The sequence below is a fragment of the Electrona antarctica genome (genome assembly GCF_951216825.1).
Source record: "Electrona antarctica genome assembly, chromosome: 7".
NCBI lineage: Eukaryota > Metazoa > Chordata > Actinopteri > Myctophiformes > Myctophidae > Electrona > Electrona antarctica.
Window position 1 is genome coordinate 12,951,913 of NC_136812.1, and position 22,500 is coordinate 12,974,412.

General features: G+C 42.8%; 1 protein-coding gene across 5 annotated transcripts in view; it reads left to right on the forward strand.

The window, feature by feature from the left end:
- The first annotated feature begins 3,068 nt into the window (after positions 1-3,068).
- LOC306926843 (nuclear factor 1 C-type-like) overlaps positions 3,069-22,500 on the forward strand; it is a 69,644-nt gene continuing 50,212 nt past the window's right edge. For 2 of the 5 annotated variants that reach the window (XM_079506310.1, XM_079506312.1), the window contains exons 1-4: positions 3,069-3,364; positions 17,426-17,596; positions 19,078-19,254; positions 20,264-20,447. In XM_079506310.1, coding sequence (XP_079362436.1) covers positions 3,284-3,364; positions 17,426-17,596; positions 19,078-19,254; positions 20,264-20,447 — 613 coding nt within the window. In that variant the 5' untranslated portion in view covers positions 3,069-3,283. Of the gene's footprint in view, positions 3,365-6,578; positions 6,918-17,000; positions 17,120-17,425; positions 17,597-19,077; positions 19,255-20,263; positions 20,448-22,500 lie in introns of those variants that run through there. The other 3 variants (XM_079506311.1, XM_079506313.1, XM_079506314.1) reach the window with 2 other exon arrangements.

A 22,500-nucleotide genomic window follows, 5' to 3' on the forward strand; every position in this document is an offset into this window, starting at 1 on the left:
TGCCGCTCACGGCTTTTGGCAACTTGGTGTGCCTGCGCTGTTGCTGGTGCCTGAAGCATTTGGGTGTCAGGTAAACAATTGCACAACTTGCATTTGGCTTTGAAAAGAGCAATTGTTCTACTCAGCCTTCCCCACCAGTCTTTAAATTCACCATGAAGTAAACAAAATAAACCCCAAAATATGGCTCATATTTTGCGATATGTAAGCTTTTATATATCAGCTGCATGATGAGCACTTGGCACCAATCTCCTCTGGGCCAGGAAACAAGAAGATCAAATTAGAGGGATCCTCTGTTATCGACAATAGCTCATTTCCTGGATTCCTCCTGGCAGTTGCTGTTTTCTCCTGGATTCCAGGGGTCTGCTTATGGGGAAGACAGCTGTGATCAGTGTGGATGGAAAGGGTTGTCTAACCTTTCCAAATATAAATAGGGCAATGTCTCAAACTTAATGTGATTCCAGACGGCACAGTATTATGTGGGCCAAAGTAGTCCCTCTACCATGGATCTGTGGTATACTTAGTATGCAGATGTGTGGCTCTTTTTGGGACCTTTTTGGTGCATCGTTGGATGACAGGGCATAGATGCAGCTCTGGGTGCAGAATGGTATTCAGTGGTGGTGAATGAGTCGAGTGACGGCAGAGTCACCGATGTTAAAAAAGGAACAAAGGTTATTTGTTGTTATTTCAGATTCGGGGTGCTGCTTATAGTGCAGTGGTATAAAGTAACTATAAGTACATTTATTTAAGTACTGTACTTAAGTACAACTTTGAGGTATTTGTGCTTTACTTTTACTCCACTACATTTGTTACTTTGTAGATTTGGATTATTATTACAAAACATGCAGTAACCATTCAGCCCTATACATTTCAGCCATTTGAAAATAGACGATCTACAAGCTCACAATGTGTCGCGAGCTGGTTAGATCTGCTATTTTCTAAACGATTTTTATATATTAGAAAACTTGAAATGAGACATTCTGCTATAATGAGTACTTTTACTTTTGGTAGGCCTACTTTAAGTACATTTTTATGCCAATACTTCTGTACTTTTACGCAAGTACATTTTGAATTCTGGACTTTTACTTGTAAGGCCCGACTCACACCTTTACATCTAGCATACAACATTGATGCATGCTAGATGTATGAAAGGGTTTGTTTACATCTTGCCCCAATGCATTTCCAATGGAAGTCACATGGTTTGACACAACATTTGTGTTGTACGGCTTTCGGCTGTGTTTCGACTGCCCCCCACCCCCTCATACAACACAAATGTTGTGTCAAACCATGTGACTCCCATTGGAAATGCATTGTGAGCTTGCATCAGTCAATAAGTCTCATACAACAAGCATACATCAATCTGTTGCGAAGGTGTGAGTCGGGCCTAACAGAGCACCTATTTCTATATTGCAGTATTGATACTCTTACTTAAGTAAAACATTTGAGTAGGCTACGTTTTCCACCACTGCTGCTTAGTTATACCTTTCCTCCATAGCCATGAGTTACCAACTCCAATGCATGAAAGGCAGTCTGCAAGCTTAAGTAAGCCTTGCAGATGGCGGGCCTCATGTTTCTGCAGCGTGAGGAAGCTTGATGTACAAGTACACCCCCTGGACATGACGCTATAGTATGTCACAGGGACGTACTCCAAATCCAACCCTTGATGATGAGTGCCAAGCAGTTCCCATTTTTCACAGTCTTTGGTATGACCCGGCCGGGGATCGAATCCCAACCTCCCAGTCTCAGGGCGGACACTCTAACCCTGTAGTTCCCGAAGTGAGGTCTGGGGACCCCCATGGGTCCTTGATGGAGTTCCAGGGCGTCCCCAAACAAATTATAGTTTGGAACCAAATGGACCCTTATGGGACTGTAACTCTGAGAGTGTACAACGGGTCCATTTGGTTCCATTTGTACACTCTCAGAATTAAATTAACATTGATTTTACAATATAAATTGGGGGTCCCAGAGATAGAAATGCCATTAAATGGGGGTCCGTAGACTAGTGCATGTCAAACTGTCAAACTGGGGGTCCTTGAAATTAAACGGGTTGAGAATCTCTACTAGAGCCGTACAAATCTTCTCTTATGGGGGTCCCTGGCATATCTTTTCAAATGGGGGTCTGCAGGGCTAATTAGTGTCAATTTGGGGGTCCTTAACATGAAAATGTTTGGGAACAACCACTGCTCTAACCACAAGGCCACTGAGCTGGTATTAGTCTGAAAGCTTACACCCATGGTAAATGAGGCAGGTGTAGTGAAAACAGCTGGGGGTGATGACACTCATGATGACCAAATCAGCTGTAAGTAAAGTGTCACTGTCCAAGGTGCTAAAGTCTGCTCTTGGGCCAAAGCTTCACGGGGTTTAAACACATCAATTAGAGTCCTGATTCTTTGGCTTTGGGGAACAACTTGTTCGTATAGCCTATACACATTAGGTCACATATTAGATGAGGTATCTGATGAATATTCTTTCTATATATAAGCTCGTATTTTACTTACTAAAATATAGGCTATAAATCAGTTAAATTCAAAGACTATATACCAGACCAGTAGCCTAAGTTAAATATCAATGTTTTTAACATATATGAACTACGTAGGCATATAATCAAATTCACTCTCAGAAACCACAAATAAAAACTAACAGCAGACCAATCAAATGAATTGAATTGAATGCATCACTTTATATTTTACCCCCTACTATAGGCCTACATTTCTAATATTTTTCCAAAATGTAAAAAAACAACAACAATAACCTAACTATTTGCAATGGCTTTAAATGTGGTTTAGCAAGTTCTATACCATGCACGCAGCCACGCACATCATAATGTGTCATTTTGTCCCGAACGAGCCTTTTTCCCCCATGGGTTCAATGGCTGCTGAGCAGCAGTGGCAGAAGATTATTAAGAGAGGGGGGAGATGGGACAATAATAAACTACTAGAGGAGAGGAGAGAGGGACAGAGTGTGTGTGTGAGTGAGACACAGAGGGAGGGCTGGAGAAGGAGAAGGTAAATGTAGTTCTACATTATTCTCTCTCCTGCCGCAGCCTACCGACCGTACCGGGCAGGCGGCGGGCGGGGAGGGAACTCTAACCGTGGTGTGGACTGTCTGTGTGGAAGCTTGACTGAGAGCTGAGACTCGGCGCGGGACGTTTTTCTCTGCCTCTTCTCTGCGAGAGAGAGAGAGAGAGAGCAGCTAGCTATAGCGCCACTGGCCCGCGGATTGGATTTGGATTTACTACTCCCTCCTCTCTCCCCTGCACGCGCATGATCACAAAAATGAATATGGAATGATAACAACCGACAGCACGAGATGGCCAGGCGGTGAGATCAGCTTTAACTTCCCCCGGTGGCGGCTCTGCTTCGACATGGTAGGCTCTCTCTCTCTCTCTCTCCGACTCTCTCTCTCTCTCCTTTTCCAAATCTGTTCCGTTCATAATAACGATCTTGCTCTCCTATAACTGCCCCGTTTCTTTCTGTGGGTCCCGAAAGACGCAGTGCGCGGTGGAAACAAGAGTACCTACGCAGTTTAAAGTCGAATAGAAAACAGCAGGAGTTGCCCTGTTTATCACCCCCCCCCCTCTCTCTCTCTCTTTCTGTCACACGCACGCACGCACGCGCGCGTGCTCTCCCTCCCTCCCTATGACTCTCTCTGTGTCTGTGTGTGTGTGTGTGTGTGTGTGTGTGTGTGTGACTCTGTGTACAGTCAGTGTGTTTCGCCGTCTCTCACCCGCAGCAGGCAAATGTTGTTTGTGTTTCGTGAGGACTGACTACTGAGGAGAAGAGAAAATTCGTATTAACGTCTCGGTGTGTGTGTCAGTGTGTGTGTGTGTGTGTGTGTATCGGCGCGTGTCGCCGCATGCAGTGAAAGTTGTTGAGTTTTTTTTCTTTTCTTTTTTTTGGGGGGGCGGGGGGGGGGCTTTGCGGGGTGCAGCTGCCTGCCTGCCTCCAGTACCCTGCAGGCCCGTCTGTCCGTTCGTTCGTCACGGGACGGGGGGCGGGGGGACGGGGGGGAGGCCAAGTTGAAGTTCAGTGCGAGCAGCAGAGCCTCCCCCTGTGGCCGTTTCCCGGTTTGTGTGTCAGTCAGCAGAAAATGGCCGCAGTTTAGTAGCGCCAGCGGGCTGAGTTAGAAAGGCCAGGCCGGCAGAGGGCCCACTGTCCCGGGATGCAGACAGAGCAGAGAGCCGCTAACAGTCAGCAGGACAAACACAGCTAGGCTGATCCATCCAACACAGGCACTAACTGCATGGAGAACTGCTGTTAGCAGGGACTGTTAGCCTCTTCCTAACGTGTGCAGTATATTATTATTAAAAGGGCCGGCTAGCTGCTATAGTCCTAATGAGAACAGACAGAGATATATTACTATTCAAGTCCTGAACTGACCTACTTGGCAGCCAGCAGCTCTAAATGGACTGATACTATGGAATTTCCTCCCTCCTGAATAACACTTTTGATGTCATATGGGATGGATGGGATATGGCATTGTTGCCAAATGTTGTTCTATCATCACCAAATCATGTAAATTAGATTGTTGCACATTAGACTATAGCCTAGCTATAACTCTGTGGGAATATACAATTTTGTGGGCTATATAATGTTCTCCTATAATCAAACTTTTGCAATGGAAACTTGGCTTGCATTACGCTGAAATATTAGCTTTTCTGCTGTTCCTTATATGTACAAGGTTTTGACCAATCAATAATTTGGTCTGCCCTGGAATTGTAGACAGGCACGCGCACATGCACGCACGGACGGACGCGCGCGCACACACACACACACACACACACACACACACACACACACCTGCACACCCCTTTCTATTGATCAGAAATAATAGTTAAATATAAATTATTGCATATACAGTGAAGTTCAAGTTCAATTTCATTTTTAAAGACCTCCATTATATTCCTTCTGTTTAATGGCTATAGAATCATATGGTCTAGCCCCCACAGATTATATTGCCTGTCATAATGTTCATAAAATGTAAGGATTGTAAGGTTGTCTTCTGTGTGGACGTTAAACTCACGAATTGGCAGGAAATAAATCATTTTAAATGGCAATTGAATAATTGAACAATCTGTTTAGTAACCTATTAGACCTAAATATATAATTGCATTCATGAAAAAGTGCATGCACTTCTGTTACACATAACCCGGTTTCGATCACGTGGCCCGTGTAGCCTATATGCATGGTGCATAACCATCACGCACTTTTACCGTCTACATGAAAAGGATCGGCAGATTAAACTGTGTAAATAATCGTTAAAGTTTAGTTGAAGTCTAGTTATGTGACTCTGTGAGGCTATATATATGTTCATGTTTTGTGCTGCATGTGTGCTTATGTGTGCACGAGGAGGACTGTCTTTGTTTTGGGTGAACTGTGGTGCTGCTGTGTGTCTGATTAAATGGGTTTTGGTTTAAGGATAGGAAACAGTATTTTCTTTATACTGCAGCAGCAGACGTCAGGCTCTAATCCACAGAGAGAGGATTGCAGCCTGCAGGGACCAAAAACCGGCTGAATGTCTCTCATCCTGTCTGATGATCCGCGTGCGTGGAGACGGGACTCAGGTTCTGATTCAGAGATGTGTGCATGTGATTGCTTAATTGATTATCATGGACGGACACACGCACACACGCACACACACACACACACACACACACACACACACACACACACACATCAAATATATTTAACTATACCGTGCGACATGGTTTAAATAAATTGCACATATTCGTCTCCCTATATCCCCAGCTATCAGTGTGTGTAGTTCCACGCCAGGGGGTGATTAATCATGTAGGCCTGCCTGCAAGTTTCATGTGAAGTGGGGATTACTCGTTTCTCATGCCAATAAAGCCCTTTGAATTGAATTGATTACGCATATATACGCACGAGTGTGCATCCGCATAAGATATTGTGGATGATAAGAATCCGGTGGCTATACAGTTCCATATTGAATGGCAGAATTACCCCATACTGCCACAAAAAAAGTTTTAGATAACACTCTTCAGTTCGGATGCATTCTACACTTGTACGCTTAATAGGCACAATTCTATAGTCCTAGAATTTCTGCAAGCTTGTGTTTTTTGAGCAATATATAATATCCTCTCTCTCTCTGAATTTTAAGATCGGACTATAACGCACCGATAATGTGCTGACAACGTAGCCCGTGTAGGCTATATTATGATTATGATGAACCCGATTTTTGCAAATGAAAGTATATAACAGCTGCTGCTGCTTTAAGCCCAGTGCTTTGGGATGGGCTGTGTTCATAACGTCATTCCATTCCTCCCTCCATAGATTCTCTCCCATATTCCTTTATTCCTCTCCTCCCCTCCACTATTATACTTAGTTATTTCTATAAAACGATACAGTTTGGCTGGGCTTCGCTTCTCCTCGTGGTCGTATAGTCTGCTAGAAGATTTTAAACCTAGATATATTCCAGAGTGTCTCTGTTTGTTTTGTTCCCCCCCCCCCGCCCCCGCCCCCCTCTCCGCTGCTGCGGGATATTTTTCCTCAGCCTGAACTTTTTCTGGCGTGTCATCATTTCTGGAGTTATAACGTTACGTTTCCTGCGTAGTGGAGTCATCCAAGGAGACCAGTGGTCTCCGTCTCTCTCACTCTGCTCTCTCTCTCTCTCACTCTCTCGGATTTCTTCTTTTTTTTTTTAAAGAAAAAAGAAAAAAAGCCCAAATGGAACGACTACTGAGGTCTGGTTCTCTACTTTGTAACCCGGAGTTGTCACTATTACGAATCTAAGGACCTATCGACATTATATTCGTCTTCTTCTTGCGATCCCGTGAAGAGAATATGGATATACTTTATCCTTCCATCCAGTGATGTTGTTGCCGCTGTGAAGTGAAGGCTGGTTTCACTTCATTCTGCCCCGCACACACTATGATGTTTTCTCCTCTCTCGCTGTCTCAGGTAGGCTAAAAAAAAAAAAACTAAACTAATTGTTGTGCATCTGTGCGTATCTGCAAGCGGAGTGGAGTGCTGGAGAGTGAGCTAGGGAACGGGACGGGAGTAAAGATCCGTCTGGCTCTGTCTGTCTCCGTGTTTTAACTTAACAGGCTTTTTAACGGGGTCTGGTCAAAGCCAGCTAGGGCAGAGCCACCGAACAGGGCAGTTCTGGGTTCAGAAAGGGCGGGAGAAGAAGAGCTGGCTGGGTGTCACACACTACTCACTAGTTAGTTATTGGCAGGCAGGGGTTTGAATCAGGAGTCAGGGCCGTCTGCGTCTCCTAGGGAACAGGGCAAGGCAATATGAATCATGTTTCAGTAATGAAAACGGTCGGAATATTTTTGAACTACCCTTTCCCACATCATTGGCTATTGCTATGCAACTGTTGGACTGCATCATGTTGTGAGGCAATTTATTACTGTCATAATAGCCTATAGTTATTTTATTATACTAAAGTAGCCTACTTAAATGTGGCTGAATTGAATTATGAATGTACAGCAGTAACATCATTTAGCATTTTTGTTAATATATACATGGGTAATTCAGTTCTTTAGGCTATAGCCTATTTATATCCAGACAGGCATGGAACCGTATAATATAATTATTTGACAACAAGAGGGAACAAGTGTATATGTGGGAGTTGTGTTGGAGTTGGAGTTGTAATTCAATTGCTCATTTGTTGGAAGTGGTTTGATACCAGCAGATATATATAGGCTATATATATTGCATTTATGATTTGTGGATTCTTGATTTGCGCATGTGTGTGTGTGTGTGTGTGTGTGTGTGTGTGTGTGTGTGTGTGTGTGTGTGTGTGTGTGTGTGTGTGTGTGTGTGTGTGTGTGCGCGTGTGCGTGCGTGTGTCCATTTGTGTTTTGCCTATTATCCAAGCTTATAAAACACTTATAAAACGTTTGTTTTGTTTGAGTGGAGTTGGAGTGTGGACCCATTTTAAGTTGCTGATGTTTGGAAAGGCAGTATATGTATGTGTTCTTGTGTTTTATCTAAATTGAAAAAGTAAAAGTTTACAAGCAAGAGTTGAGCCCATGATTTCACAGTGCATAAATTCTAACCATGTAGGCAACAGGTGGCCCACCGGCTATACCGGCAAATTATTTTAATGGAAAAAATAAAGAAATAATAATAAAATAATTATATATTTCTGTCCTTTTCTTTTTTCTTTCTACAATATCAGACTGACAGTCCCACTAGTGACTTTTATAGTAATGTCCAAATAGAGAATCTACCCCACCTGAAGAATGCCTAGTGTGTTTGCTGCATGTATAGGCAACACACTATTGTTCGCGGTCCGATAATTCTTTGCCAGGTTCAAATAAGTGAACCTGCTTTTTGTTAACTTTTGCAGAAAAGTGAAGCTTGTGGCCATGCTTCGCACACTGTTCGACTGTGGTCACTGTTGTCATGCTTCACATGACTTCACAATATATAATATATACAATAATGGTACGACGGAATTCAGTTCCCAGTGGTTTCCTCGCGACTCGCGTCAGTGCAACCATGCAACCATGCAGTGGGTTGGCACTGAAGCCCTCGTTTCCTAGTACAATCAATACAGGTACCGTATAGTATGTAGACAGATAAGACAATGGTTTTGCATTCATGAACAATGTTCCTCTTTAGACTTTTGGATAATGGCATTTTGAGATTAAAACTATATCAAATGATTAATAGAATAAGTTAAGGCTCAACTATTATGGTGGTGATGTGCCATGTCATGTGTAATTGAATTGATGATTGAATTGCTTATTAGACAGAAATGTAAAAACAACAGAGTACATCAAACACTTGGTCTGAAAGGAATTTATAAACATGACATGACAAAGTAACAGAGGAGAAGTCAGTCCTTCTCAAAATTAAAATTGTGCACATTTATTATTCACAACGTAAAACCCAGCTCGTTTACAGCATTTCATAACTCAAATGGGTCATTAATGGGCCTATCCCTGTCCTCTTTCATTTCTATGCATTCTCTGCATCTCCTATGCAGCCCCTTCCCCTCCTGCATACCTGACTGTCACCACCCTGGGCAAGACCTACGCTGAAAAGACTATCAGCGGAAGTTGCAGGATTTTAGCGGAAGTATCGCCCAAGGAAATGACGTTGATGCTTTACAAATCAGTTTACATTCTCCGCGAATGAAACAAGTGTTGTGATTGGTCGGGAAAATATCGTATCCGGGGGAAATACATCTGACGGATGTTCTGGAGGATACGTCCACCGATAGCTTTTCTGCCTTAGGTTGTGACCAGGCTCTTCTTTTCGCAGAAAAGTAAGCCTGGGACCGAGGCTAGACTGTCACAGGTTCCAGATCTGCAGTGGGGGATCCCAACTGCACACATATCCTAGAATGGCCCTATCTAATCACAGGAGCAATATATATATTCTTTTTATCAATGTATTGATTGAATTAGACATTGTATACATTCTGGCCAACCACCTAATGGCTTTGGAAAAAAATCACACTCATGTGAAATGAGGGGCACCCACTGTGGCGGCCAAATGACGTCATCATATCCGAAAGCCAGACATTGTATTGGAGGGGGGGAAAATGGCTTTTGGTCAGCCTCTGCCATATAGAGACACCAAGACATCTCCTTGGCTCTGGCATACAGAATGAGAATATACGACTCTGATTATAAGACAACCCCCATTGTTTAAGACTCATTTGTGGAAAAATAACATTTAACGTCAAATAGTCTGGTCCCCGATTATAATACGACCCAGTTTTTTAGGATATTTCCATTGGAACACATTCATGAACACAACTGAACATAATTATTGTCAGTTATGACTTGTTTCCTAAAAGTTTATCTCCTGTTTCTTTTGTTTCACTTTTGTTTCTCTGTCTCTCTGGACCAAATCGCTGATATATTGAGTTCATGGACCGGGCCATTACTCTTATTTCAGGTGGGCTACATATCAGACACAGTAGCTCTGCTGTCGTCCTTGAGGGATAGTTACTGCACACAGCTCACAGTAGGCCTACGCTACTTTTCACCACAACATGTGTTAACGATCTGCTAAAGACCAATGTTTGTTAGGAACGTGGATTGTTGCACGATTTGTAAATCACTTGACCGAAGCAATAAATTCTCTAAAACCATCTATACCGTCGGTCGTACTACCCCGGTGCTGCACACAAACATTATATTGCAGTATATTATTGCTGCAGTATTAGTTTGTTACAAAATATTGTTTTAAAGGCACGTATACTGTAATTGATATGTTTGTGTTAAGTGTTAAATACCGTAGGTCTATATTCCCATAGTAATTGATTGATTGATTGAATACTTTATTAGACAGAAATGTGAAACAGCATGCAGAGTACAGTCAAACACTTGGTCTAAAACAGGGGTGCCCACACATTTATGACGTGAGATCTACTTTCAAAATGACAAGCTCAACAAGATCTACCCACTGAAAAAATAAGTGTACCATTGCTGAAAATAGTTTAAATATATAATGTACCTGGGGGGGCTTTGGAATAGTTGCTGTCATATTTTGACAGCAGTTTCTGCTGTCAAAATATGTCCCCCCGTATTTAACTTAAATGCCCAATGCATTCTCAATGGCAATAGCACAAACTTTGGCATGCTACTAGTCCTACATACTTACACATAGAAACCCCATTCAAACCTATTTGGGTTCATCTTACGGTGGACATGTTTGCCTGAAAAGAAATCTTTGAAATGTTTCATAGTTTTAGAAATATAGTGCTTTCAAATTTGAGAAATTCACAATGGGGCTCAATGGCAGATATTGGCACGTCAAAAAAGCACTTTCACCTAGAAACTCTCACACTTTTTATAATTCAGCTTACTGTGGAGACACATGCTGGAACTTTTTACTTTGAAATGATTTGTAGTTTCGGAGTTATTTAACTTAAACGCCCAATGCATTCTCAATAAAAGGATAGTATTGCTATCATTGATGTGCAGAGTGTTTGTTCAGTAACAGCCGCGTCTCCCCGTCTCTGCAACTCTTTTGTACAGAACAGAAGATATACATCTTCAGTTTGGGATACGCATTTCAACCAGTCAGAAGACTGGATAGTTCAAACAAGTGAAATGTGGAAGTGATGAATCAATCAGTGAATGAATGAACACTGTCAAATTGAAGGTGAGAAATGGGTCTCTCTCTCTCCTGATTGGATGAAATTGGTGACCCACTTGAAAATGTCATTTATTTTTGAGTGGTGCAAACCACTCCAACAACTGGCTTTGTTAGTACCCGTGTGTGTTTGTGCCTGTACGGGTGAGCATGGTTGCTATGGTTAGTATGTGACGTCACTGACATCACCGACATCACCGTGATCACCGACATCACGTCTGAGTGATCTCAAAAAAGCTTATAATCTTCCTGGTTCTAATTACAATTTACAATTTACAATTTAGGCATTTAGCAGACGCTCTTAATCCAGAGCGACTGGACAGTAACTATAACTATAACAATAAATGTGTAGTTGCACCACTCAGTTCACACGGGTGTGATTTTTTATTAAAGAGCTGGAGAGGCAAGGATATGCCCCTGTTACTGAATAAATGACTCCCTCTAGCAATGATGACTATCAGAATATAGAGCTTTAAAGCTGCGCCATGAAACCTTACTCTTCTACCCCAGATTTGAACCCGGTTCCCTGCGCAAGTGCTGACATTCTTACCATTGAGCTAATAGAGCCTACCTGCTTGCTCAGGGGATAAATTGAATTTTGACCATCGGATCAAACTTTATGTCAGATCCTGTCTATTATAGGTGAGACATGACCTTTGACGTGGTCTAAAAATGTCTCAATAGAAGAGCAGGGAGTAGCAGGGGAATACAACCACCCCAAATATATACTGTATATTGCATTAACATACTCTACCATACAGAATGGATTTTCTGTTTAGTTCATTCTGCAGGCCCTTTATGGGAACAGCACAGTTGTTGGGCAATGGAATAATTAGATATGTGTAAGTTGGCCTCCCAAGGCTGAGAGTACGTATAAGTGTTGCCAGGAAAATTGAGAATTTAAGCTAGCTGTTCTTTGCAATTTGTTTGGTTTATTATTCAGAGTTTTGTTCAGAGAACTTCTGGCCTGATATGTATCTTCCCTCCTATGCACAGCTTTGTGTGTACTGTAGGTGTGTTTAAATTTGAGCATGTGTTTGTAGCACGGAATGTGATGATTTGATTGGCTGACGTATATGATGATGTATGATGATAAAACGCAAGAGCGCCCCTCACTTCACACACGAGTGTGATGTTTTTCAACACAAATACGTTTCGAGAACAGAACTGCCCTGACATGAAACCGTGTCCAACCACATTGGCCAGGCCAGTGGTTCCCAACTCTTTCTGGATCAGGACCCACATTTCTAAAGTCCCACCCATCTTAACACGGCCGGGCCTATAGAGGGTATGCGCGTGACGTCATCCGGAACTTCCTTTCCCCACAAACCGATTTTTCTCAATAAAAGTAGCAGGCTACGAAAGCTTTTATTGTTATTCTTCCAGTTTGAGGGAAAAGGAAGTTCCGGATGATTCTTCCTGCCTGATGACTACAAAACAATACTACAACATGACGTAGCGATATCATCCGATTACGGACCGGTTCACACAGCAATTTTGTAACACAGACCAGGCTTTCCTCCAAGGTGGAGGAAGGCCTGGTGAAGCGAGGTTAATATCACCATGGTCAGGCTAATGCTAATATAAAGCTAACATCAAGGTAATCCTAACAAACCTGTGTTCAAACTATGCTACAGTACAATGCCTGACCAGGCTATACCAACAATTGATAGCAGCAGGCTAATGCTGAAACCATGCATGTTCAATAATGGTAATGTTAAAATCATGCAAACATAATGTTTAGGTAGGCTAGTGGTTGTTGAAGTAGTAGTAGTTGATGGAGTTTTGAGGAGTTGTTTATTTGTGTCATAAGGCATAAATGAGGACAAGGCTTTTAAGTGGAGCAGCTCCCTCCAGCTTGACATGGGTCATAATGACTGACAGGCCGGGCAGAAGGGGAGGGAGGGAGCACACATGCTGCACGAAGGGCTGTCTTGGGTTTTGGAGAAGTTCATTTTGAGCTTCATCAGACCACATGGTGAGAGATTCTCTCTCTTCTTACCAAGTAGTACTCTTAAAAAAAAGTGGAGTCTGCACTTTACCAATTTACTTCCAATGTATATAGGCCTAGTATATTCAAAAATCAAGGCTACGTGATGTGCTGACTCCACTTCTTCTTTAGTTTTCTGTTTATAATAACAGAAAACAGCTATTGCGGCTGTCAAATCATCTTTTTCCCCTCCAGTTTTGATATTTTACACTTTGTATTCACCCTCGCTTCATCACTCCCTCTCCATCCAACTATCCATCCATCCATCACCGCAAGCAGGCCGTCTTTCTGTCATATATCATAATCCTCTAATTTTTGGGTCTCAGTAAAATTTTGTGATGTAGCCCACAATCCAGTCAAATAATGTAATTCGTCAGAAAGGTTATATCTGTTTTAATGGCATTAATGCTATCTCTGTACTGATTTTAGCTTTATCCACTCATGTGCATGACTGTAAAAACAAGACACTGTCTTGTTGTTCAGGAAAGTGATTTAGTCATCCAATGCTGCAATTCAGTGTTATAGTATCTATTGAAAGAAAATTGCTCTGGTACTCATTTACTTTGTCAAGTTCGAATCTCTCACTCTATCTGAGCTTACTAACAAATACTAGCCCTCTTCCCATGTGGGGGGGACGCTCACAAACAGGTCCATGATGACCTAATTTAGGTCCCAGTCCGTAGCTTAAGAAACCATGGGCTCTATTTTCTTCCGAAATGTGTATGAGACACTATTTCTATTATGTTCTATGACAGGGGTCCTCAACTAGAAATACTGAAGGTCCACTAATAATTTTTTAAAAAGACTAAGGTCCGGTCCCATGAGCGCGACGCGGGCCTTTGGCGTGTGGCCTAAGGCCGCGCGCCGAAACTTTTGATTAATTAATTAATTAATTTGATCAATAAATTAAGATTAATTTGTATTATTGCTCTTGTATTGCTATTGGAGACACTGGGGAGGCACTGGGGGGGACACTGGGGAGGCACTGGGGGGACACTGGGGAGACACTGCATGGGGAGGCACTGGGCGGACACTGGGGAGGCACTGGGGGGGACACTGGGGAGGCACTGGGGGGACACTGCATGGGGAGGCACTGGGCGGACACTGGGGAGGCACTGGGCGGACACTGCAGGCACTGGGGAGGCACTGGGCAGACACTGGGGAGGCACTTGGTGGACACTGGGGAGGCACTGGGGAAGCACTGGGGAGGCACTGGGGAGGTACTGGACATTTCATTATTGTAAACTGACGCAGCGTCATATAGTTAAGTCATAGTTAAGATGCGTTGCTGTGTCAGTAATATACTGTATATCTCGACGACAGTCAAAGGATGATGATGAATATATATATATATGTGTGAAATTAATGTGTCAGTAATGTCCACTAATTATAGCAGAACAAATGTGATATAATCACCCAACATGAATACGGGAGTGGCTGTCACTGTATATAGATGGACTGCCCGTCTATCATGCTCTGCATGAGCGGCAGGGTACTCTTTCTCCCCCTCTGAAGACCGTCTGCCACAAGGCTACGAGCCCCCCCTTCCCCTCCGCTGGCTCTGTTTATTTCAGGGGTCATCAATAAGTCTGTACACAGACAAATGTGTCTGTGGCAAGACTTGGTCTTGATTTTCTTTTTTGCACACTATTATAATGTTCTTATTTTGATCACAAGATCGACCCAATTACTGAATGAATGTCAAGTCTCCAGATTTTCTTCGGAATATGTATGACATTTGCCATGACACGCTGGCACATTTATAGGAGTCCAACTAGTACTAGTGGTTCTCAAATGTTCCATTTGAACATTCTCAGAGTTACAGACCTGTTATGGTCATAAAGGACTATAGCTCTTTATGTGTTTCTGGTAATATACATTTTGAGTACACTCATTTTGAGTACACTCATTTTGAGTACACTCATTTTGTCCATGGCAAAAATTTGAATTTTGACAAAAATGACCACCACAAGCCTGCAGCATGGCGATGACCCCTATATTTGTTAAGTTGTACGATCTACAAGTTCACAATGCGAGCTTCCAGACACTGTCAGACGAAGACGTATCTATCAGGCTTAAAAGGCAAATACATCATCTGAAGGGAATCCCTGTCATTAAAGAAACACCAGACCAATAAGTAAGCTACTGGCGCAAGCGTCTCTGCTTGTCTCTCTTTCCTTCCTCTTCTTCAAATCTCTCTGTTCAGTCTATTTAGCTTCCACATTGCTTTTGTCTGCCTGGCTCTTTCATATCTATTTCTGTTTCTGTGAAGGGAAAATTATGCTTTTCATGTTGTGAACTTTAGCGACTTTATCACTCGTGTGTTATGACTTTCCAATGTGCAGTGTATTCAGTATTTCAGCCGTGACGTAAGCGCCCCCTCCAGAGATACTTCCGGGTCCTACTTTTGTGTCCCCATAGAGTTATATTGTGTCCCTCCGTCGGACTAAATCTGAGACGAAAACAACCACGGAACTTTACCGCTTTCCTTGCAACAACAAAGCTACTGGTCTCCCAAATTTGGCTGTGACAGGCGGTCTGCCCCACACTGAATACTATCGCCATTTTATTTCATTGTGTCAACTAAATCCTCATTAAATGCAAACTAGATTCAACATACTCAACCCTGCACACATTCTAAATATGCCCCCGAAATATTGTACTGAGCAAATGGACTGTTACCACCTTCAATAATAATGATAATAATAGTCTTTATTGTCTCCACATCATATATTTTCTTTGTCATGGACACTTGTACAGAACATTAATAATAAGTTGGAAGCATTAAGACCCATTTTAGCCCTCAATGGCTTCCTTTCTGAAAAATAACGTTATTGTAAAAAGATTCACGTGTCAGCGGACAGGAGCTGGTGCCACTTGGACCCAGACGTAACGTAGAACTACAAAATGACGTCGGACTTAAATACAGAATAGGAGATAGCCTACATTAGGAGACATGTACTACAACTGCAGTATAGGCACAGCAATGCATGGACATGTAGGCTATAATATGTACACTTAATCATAAAACCTACATTAAAAAAATGCCCATATCGTACTATGCAGTACTGTATCTGTCAAGCTCTCATTCCCTCCACTCAGGCATGACAGCAATGGTACAAAATAAAAAAGGCAAGTGAAAGGAGTAGTAATGGCCATAGACATACAAAGGTAGACGCCTCCTTCGGCTCTGGGCATGTGTCTCTCTTGCAGGCAACATGGAGTCAAGCTTTCCAGAGATTCGTTGTGAAGCGTGCCTTCCGCACTTCCGCTTGACTTTGTTGGAGACACATCACTCCAATGAACGGCAGCGGCCTGGCAATGAGCCATCTATTTTTAAAATATCTACAGTATGGTAATGAGTGGCTCAAGGGTAGAGTGGCCGGTAGAGCGGGCTTCCCCACAATTAGTGTCAAAGTGTCCTTGAGCAAGACCCTAACTGCTCCTGATGTGCAGGTTGGTGCCTTGCATGGTTTCCTCCGCCATCGGTGTATGCATGTGTGTGTGAATGGGTGAATGTAATGCACAATCTATGTAAAGCACTTTGGATAAAAGCTATATAAATGCACCATTTACCATTTGATGTGTCAGTAATGTCACTGAAAGTTGTAGGGTCAATAATGTGTCAGTAATATCAGTGATAGGAGTAGTATCAATGTGTCAGTGTCTTCTTTCATTTTCAGCTTTACTGCACCTGCGCTGTTTTTAGAAATGACTAGTAGACAAGCCCCGTGTCTGAGAGTGAAAAGGAGAGGCAGCATGTGTACGGTATGCGCGTGTGACTGTGTGTGTGTGTGTGTGTGTGTGTGTGTGTGTGTGTGTGTGTGTGTGTGTGTGTGTGTGTGTGTGTGTGTGTGTGTGTGTGTGTGTGTGTGTGTCTGTGTGTGTGTGTGTGAGAGAGGGCATGTGTATGCACGGATATGTGCAATGCTCTCTGCGTGTGTGTGACTGTGTGTGCATGCTTGTATGTGTGTATTGCTCTTAGCCAGGCAGTGAGCCAACAGGGCTGTTAGCTGTGACCTTATCCCCATCACCTTTGAACAACAAGGTAGAAATGATTACAATTAAATGTAATCCTATACTGATTACAGATTCCATATGACTGTCTGTCTGTCTGTCTGTCTGTCTGTCTGTCTGTCTGTCTGTCTGTCTGTCTGTCTGTCTGTCTGTCTGTCTGTCTGTCTGTCTGTCTGTCTGTCTGTCTGTCTGTCTGTCTGTCTGTCTGTCTGTCTTCATGTCTGTCTGTCTGTCTGTCTGTCTGTCTGTCTGTCTGTCTGTCTGTCTGTCTGTCTGTCTGTCTGTCTGTCTGTCTGTCTGTCTGTCTTCATATCTGTCTGTCTGTGTTTTTTTTAAGGATGAATTCCATCCATTCATCGAGGCGCTGCTGCCCCAGGTCCGTGCCTTTGCCTACACCTGGTTCAACCTTCAGGCCAGAAAAAGGAAGTACTTCAAAAAACACGAGAAGAGGATGACTAAAGAAGAAGAGAGAGCGGTCAAAGACGAACTGCTGGGAGAGAAGGCAGAGGTGAGTTACATGGAAGGCACTACTTGATGATGCAACACATAACTACTGTACCTGTTTTCTGTAACCCCAATGTATTAGCATCATAATGTCCACTATATATCACCTTGTGTAAAATTGTGTTATTTGTTATTGTTGGTCTTACCTGAATAAATAAAGGTCAATAAAAAACAAGAATTGATTAAATTCTTTACTCTTCAGTAAAGTAAAAAAAATTCAGTACTCTTTGTACACCTTCCATTTCGCTGTCTAAGTATTTGTATACTCTGTACAGTGACAATAAATTGAATCTAATCTAATAAATAAAGGTCAATAAAAAACAAGAATTGATTAAATCAATTAATTACCAGCTGCATTATTATTAACTGTGGGGGTCCGCTATAACTGCCTCTGTGTCAGTTTCAGCGCAGTAGTTTAGGGGGGAACTAAAATTCTCTAAGGCGGAACTATTGTGTTCTGAGTCATTAGTTTGCACCCGCCCCGGACATATTTGCGGTGCGCACATACGTCAGCCAATGAGAAAACCAGCTTGCACATCGATTATAGACTGCATAGCAGCTGGTAAAAGTCCAGTGCACTGGCTTGGACCGGCTCCACGGGGGTCCCAGAGGACAGTTACAAATTCTGCCCCCACAGTTTAAGTTTTATTGTTTTACTATATAAAAGTGAGGGGCGCTCTTATCATGATACACATACATCCCTCACCTTCCTCACCTTCGTCTTCAATGTTTGTGTTCACAGACACTCAAAGCTGGCCATTACTTGTCAATGGCATTCAATGTTTTGTGTTAACACAATGTTTGTGTTTACACAAACCCTCAAAGCTGGGCATAGAAGGGGCTAGCGCCCCTCAAAAATGAGATGTACCGGCCTGGGCCATGGCTTAGTGGTCCAGCGGCACCTTGGCTGGTAATCCAGTCTGGCAGTGTGCCGCGGGTTCGACTCCCGATCCCGACGGCCTACACTGCATGTCTTCCCCCCATCTCTCTCCCCATTTCCTGCCTACTGTCTGTCCCTCCATAAAATATAAAAAATATATAGAATAAAGGCGAAAGCCACAAAAAAACAGTAAAAAAAACAAAAATTATAAATAAAAATAATTAGATGTACCCCAGCCCTCGCCATTTTCAATTGCCACTGGTGTTTAATGTTTACCATTTCACAAACAGGGTTCAGACTCAGAGCCAGTAAACCTGGTAGTTTGTCAATATGCATTCACACACTGGCCACGGCTAAAGACAACATGCATGCTCTTGTGGTATCTTGGATAAAAACATCCAATGACAAACGGTCAGTTATGCAAGTAGCAAATAGCCTGCAGTGCGAGTGAAGGGTAGTTGTTCACTCACTGTTGACTTACCGTTATGTAGAGTTTATTAGATATTATGCTAAAAGAGGAACATGAGGCAAAATGATGAAGATATCAGCTTTTGTTTTCTCACATTATGATGTTTATTTTATTTGTATTCTTATTCTTATTACAGGTAAAACAGAAATGGGCCAGTCGTCTGCTGGCCAAGTTACGGAAGGATATCAGACCTGAATGCAGAGAAGACTTTGTCCTGTCAATCACCGGGAAGAAGGCGGCAGTTTGTGTCCTCTCTAACCCTGACCAGAAAGGCAAGATGAGGCGCATTGACTGCCTCAGACAAGCTGACAAGGTCAAATACATTTCCTTCATTTCATTAATTTTATTTATTTGTTTATTCGGGAGGGACAATGTGTATGAATGAACAATACTGCACTGTAAATCCATACTGTGGGATTTAGCAAGAGATAAGAATGTTCATCCTTTGTTTCCAACATGAAATAATTAATAATACAAAATAACAAATAATGCAAAAGAATTATGCTCCAGAGGAAATCTACAAATATCTCAGGATAGATGGCACTTTAAAACCTACAGTAGCAGCATGATAGGCCTATACCTGTTCTGGGGGGAAAGTTTGCAGAACATTGCAGATCTACAAGCCCACAACGCGTGTGTTGTGCTATTTTCCATTCTTTCCATGTTGAAAAATGTCCATACATTTTTCAAAAGTAGCAGAAATTGCAGATCTACAATATTACAGATAGCTGGTAGATCAACTATTTTGTACAATATTGTATATTTTATTTTGTACATTTTTCACATTTTTAACTCACCTTTCGCCGAGTTCGCCTTTTAAGATTTTTTATTTTTTTTGCTTTTGCCTTTTTTCTTCTTCTTTTTTTTGATAGAGGGATAGATGAAAGTAGGCTGACAGCGTTTAATTCCACTAATAAATGTCGCCGCATGTCATCCCGTCCCCTGTTTCCCGTCACTGTGTGTGCCCTTGGAAAAACGGAATTCCATTAATGAATCTTTCAAATAGGATTAATATTCTAGGTTGAACATGCATGGTGCTGGTAATCCTATTTAGATGAATGTCCAGAGAGCGCAGACATAGGGGGTGATTAGAGCCAATCTAATATTAATGATAACTATAATCACTGTTATTCTTTCTTCTTGTTATTATAGGTGCGTAAGCTGTATTAGTTGTAGCCACGTCCATTCTGTTAATGAGAATCCCATTAGAAAGCAGAGGGTGAAAGCCTGGTCAAGAGTACAGTTATTGCTATGTTATATTAATGTTATTAATAGCAGTAGTAATACGTTAATTTTTGTTCTGTTTGGGGGTGTTGTTTTAGGTGTGGAGGTTGGACCTGGTGATGGTAATCCTATTTAAAGGAATCCCTTTAGAAAGCACAGATGGCGAGCGGCTGGTGAAAGGAGGTCACTGCTCCAACCCCATCCTCTGCGTCCAGCCTCGGCACATCGCTGTCTCCGTCAAGGAGCTGGACCTCTATCTGGCTTACTATGTGCAGGAGAGAGGTACGTTCACACAGGCACAGACCTCTATCTGGCTTACTATGTGCAGGAGAGAGGTACGTTCACACAGGCACAGACCTCTATCTGGCTTACTATGTGCAGGAGAGAGGTATGCTGTTCACACAAGCATGGTTCACACAGGCACAGCCGGATGCCTGCCCTCAGGGACAAATTAGCCATTGGGCCAGTGGGGCCGTGGCCCAGGGGCCCTTGGCTCTCAGGGGCCCTTCAGAGAAACTGGACTGTGCGGTAATAGATTTGACGCCCTAAAAAAGGCTCCTGGGGCCCTTCATTGGCCATTGATTTAGTTCAATTTAGGTCAAAAAGATGATAAAAACACGGAAAATCACGCACGCGTGCTATGGGGGCTCTGCAAAACGTACCGGCCCAGGGGCCCTCGTGGGGGTTAATCCGTCCCTGCCTGCCCTGCATGCACTCACACATGCATACATGCACGTAGACACTTCCACACATGAAGTGGCCATGCATGTAGGTTGCCGAGTCTTTAGATGTTAAATGTTTCCTAGAATAGAGAGCACACGGACACGTGCGTGTGCACGCACAGATATATTTGCATACAGTAGGCCTATACATCATGCATACCAGTGGATATATAAATATCCCCAATTACTACTACATATTACATATTTTGTAAAATATAAAGTATTGGTGAGTTGGTATCAAGGCATTAACTCTCTGCTTCACGCTCGTTTTAGATCGGTGCTTTTCAGTTGGTTTCTCAGTTGGGATTTTCACATTTTGCATTGCATTGACCGTGACCAGACATCTCAGTGTTTGTGATGCGGAATGTCTCGCCAAGCTGCAGGTTTTAAAACCTAAGAGTTAATGTAGGAAAAGAAAATGGGTGCTAGCATAGGTCATTTGACTCATTTATAAACATGGAAATGATTTGAAAAGAGGTGAAATTGCTCTCCTTGCCAGACAGAGTCAGGAATTGCAGTGAGTTTGATCTCGAATACTCACCTGTGGGATGTGTGGTTATCTTTGACTGACACGGAAACAAGTTGAAAAGGACACTCGGATGTTTCCACATTCTAATTGCAGAGGGACAAAGCACTGTGCTTTATGAATAAATACAATAGGCATTTGGGAAAGGAGTTTGTCCTAACGCTCACACTCACTGCACACTCGATCCAGCTTCGATGCTGCTTACATGAGTCATATTTATTCAGCTTAAATTGCGCTCGTGTTTGCTCTTTTTTTTCCATTTTTGTTTGTTCAGATAATCATGTATATGGGCCCGGCCGGCCGGCTAGCGAGAAGCTAGCTTTGCCTGATGCTAACTTCCTGAGTGCTTATTATAGTTATCTGCTCATTGTTTAGATAAGCGGATGCCAAGCTTTACAACTCTTACAGTAGAAGATACTTTTACCCTTCGTCCCCGTCGGCTCATTCACTTCCTTCCTTCCTTCTGCCTCCTCCCTAGTCCCTCTCTCTTTCCTTCCTTCCCTTTATCGCTTCTTCTCTCTATCATAATGCCATCACCTGGGGTGGCTGAGCACACGCACGCACACGCACGCACGCGTACACACACACACGCACACACATACTGTACATTGAAAGAGAGCGAGGGAGAAGTAGGTTAGGGGAAGAATAGCTAGTCAGCATTTTATTGTTAGAAAGGCCGAGGGAGAGAGAGAACGACGAGTGAAAAGCATAATGAAAAAGACAAAGAAGGGGTGTGTGTGTGTGTGTGTGTGTGTGTGTGTGTGTGTGTGTGTGTGTGTGTGTGTGTGTGTGTGTGTGTGTGTGTGTGTGTGTGTGTGTGTGTGTGTGTGTGTGTGTGTGTGTGTGTGTGTGTGTGTGTGTGTGTGTGTGTGTGTGTGTGAGAGAGAGAGAGAGAGAGAGAGAGAGAGAGAGAGTTATAGAGTGGGAACATACAGATAGAGTTTGAGTTGGAACAGAGGGACATGATTTGAGACAGAATAGTAGCAGCACCTCTGGCATGTAGCCCTGCAGTTAGCCTCCATACCCAGGCTTTCATTGTCGGGACAAAACCCTGCAGTGCTCTTCATAGCGCAGGCAGGCAGGCAGG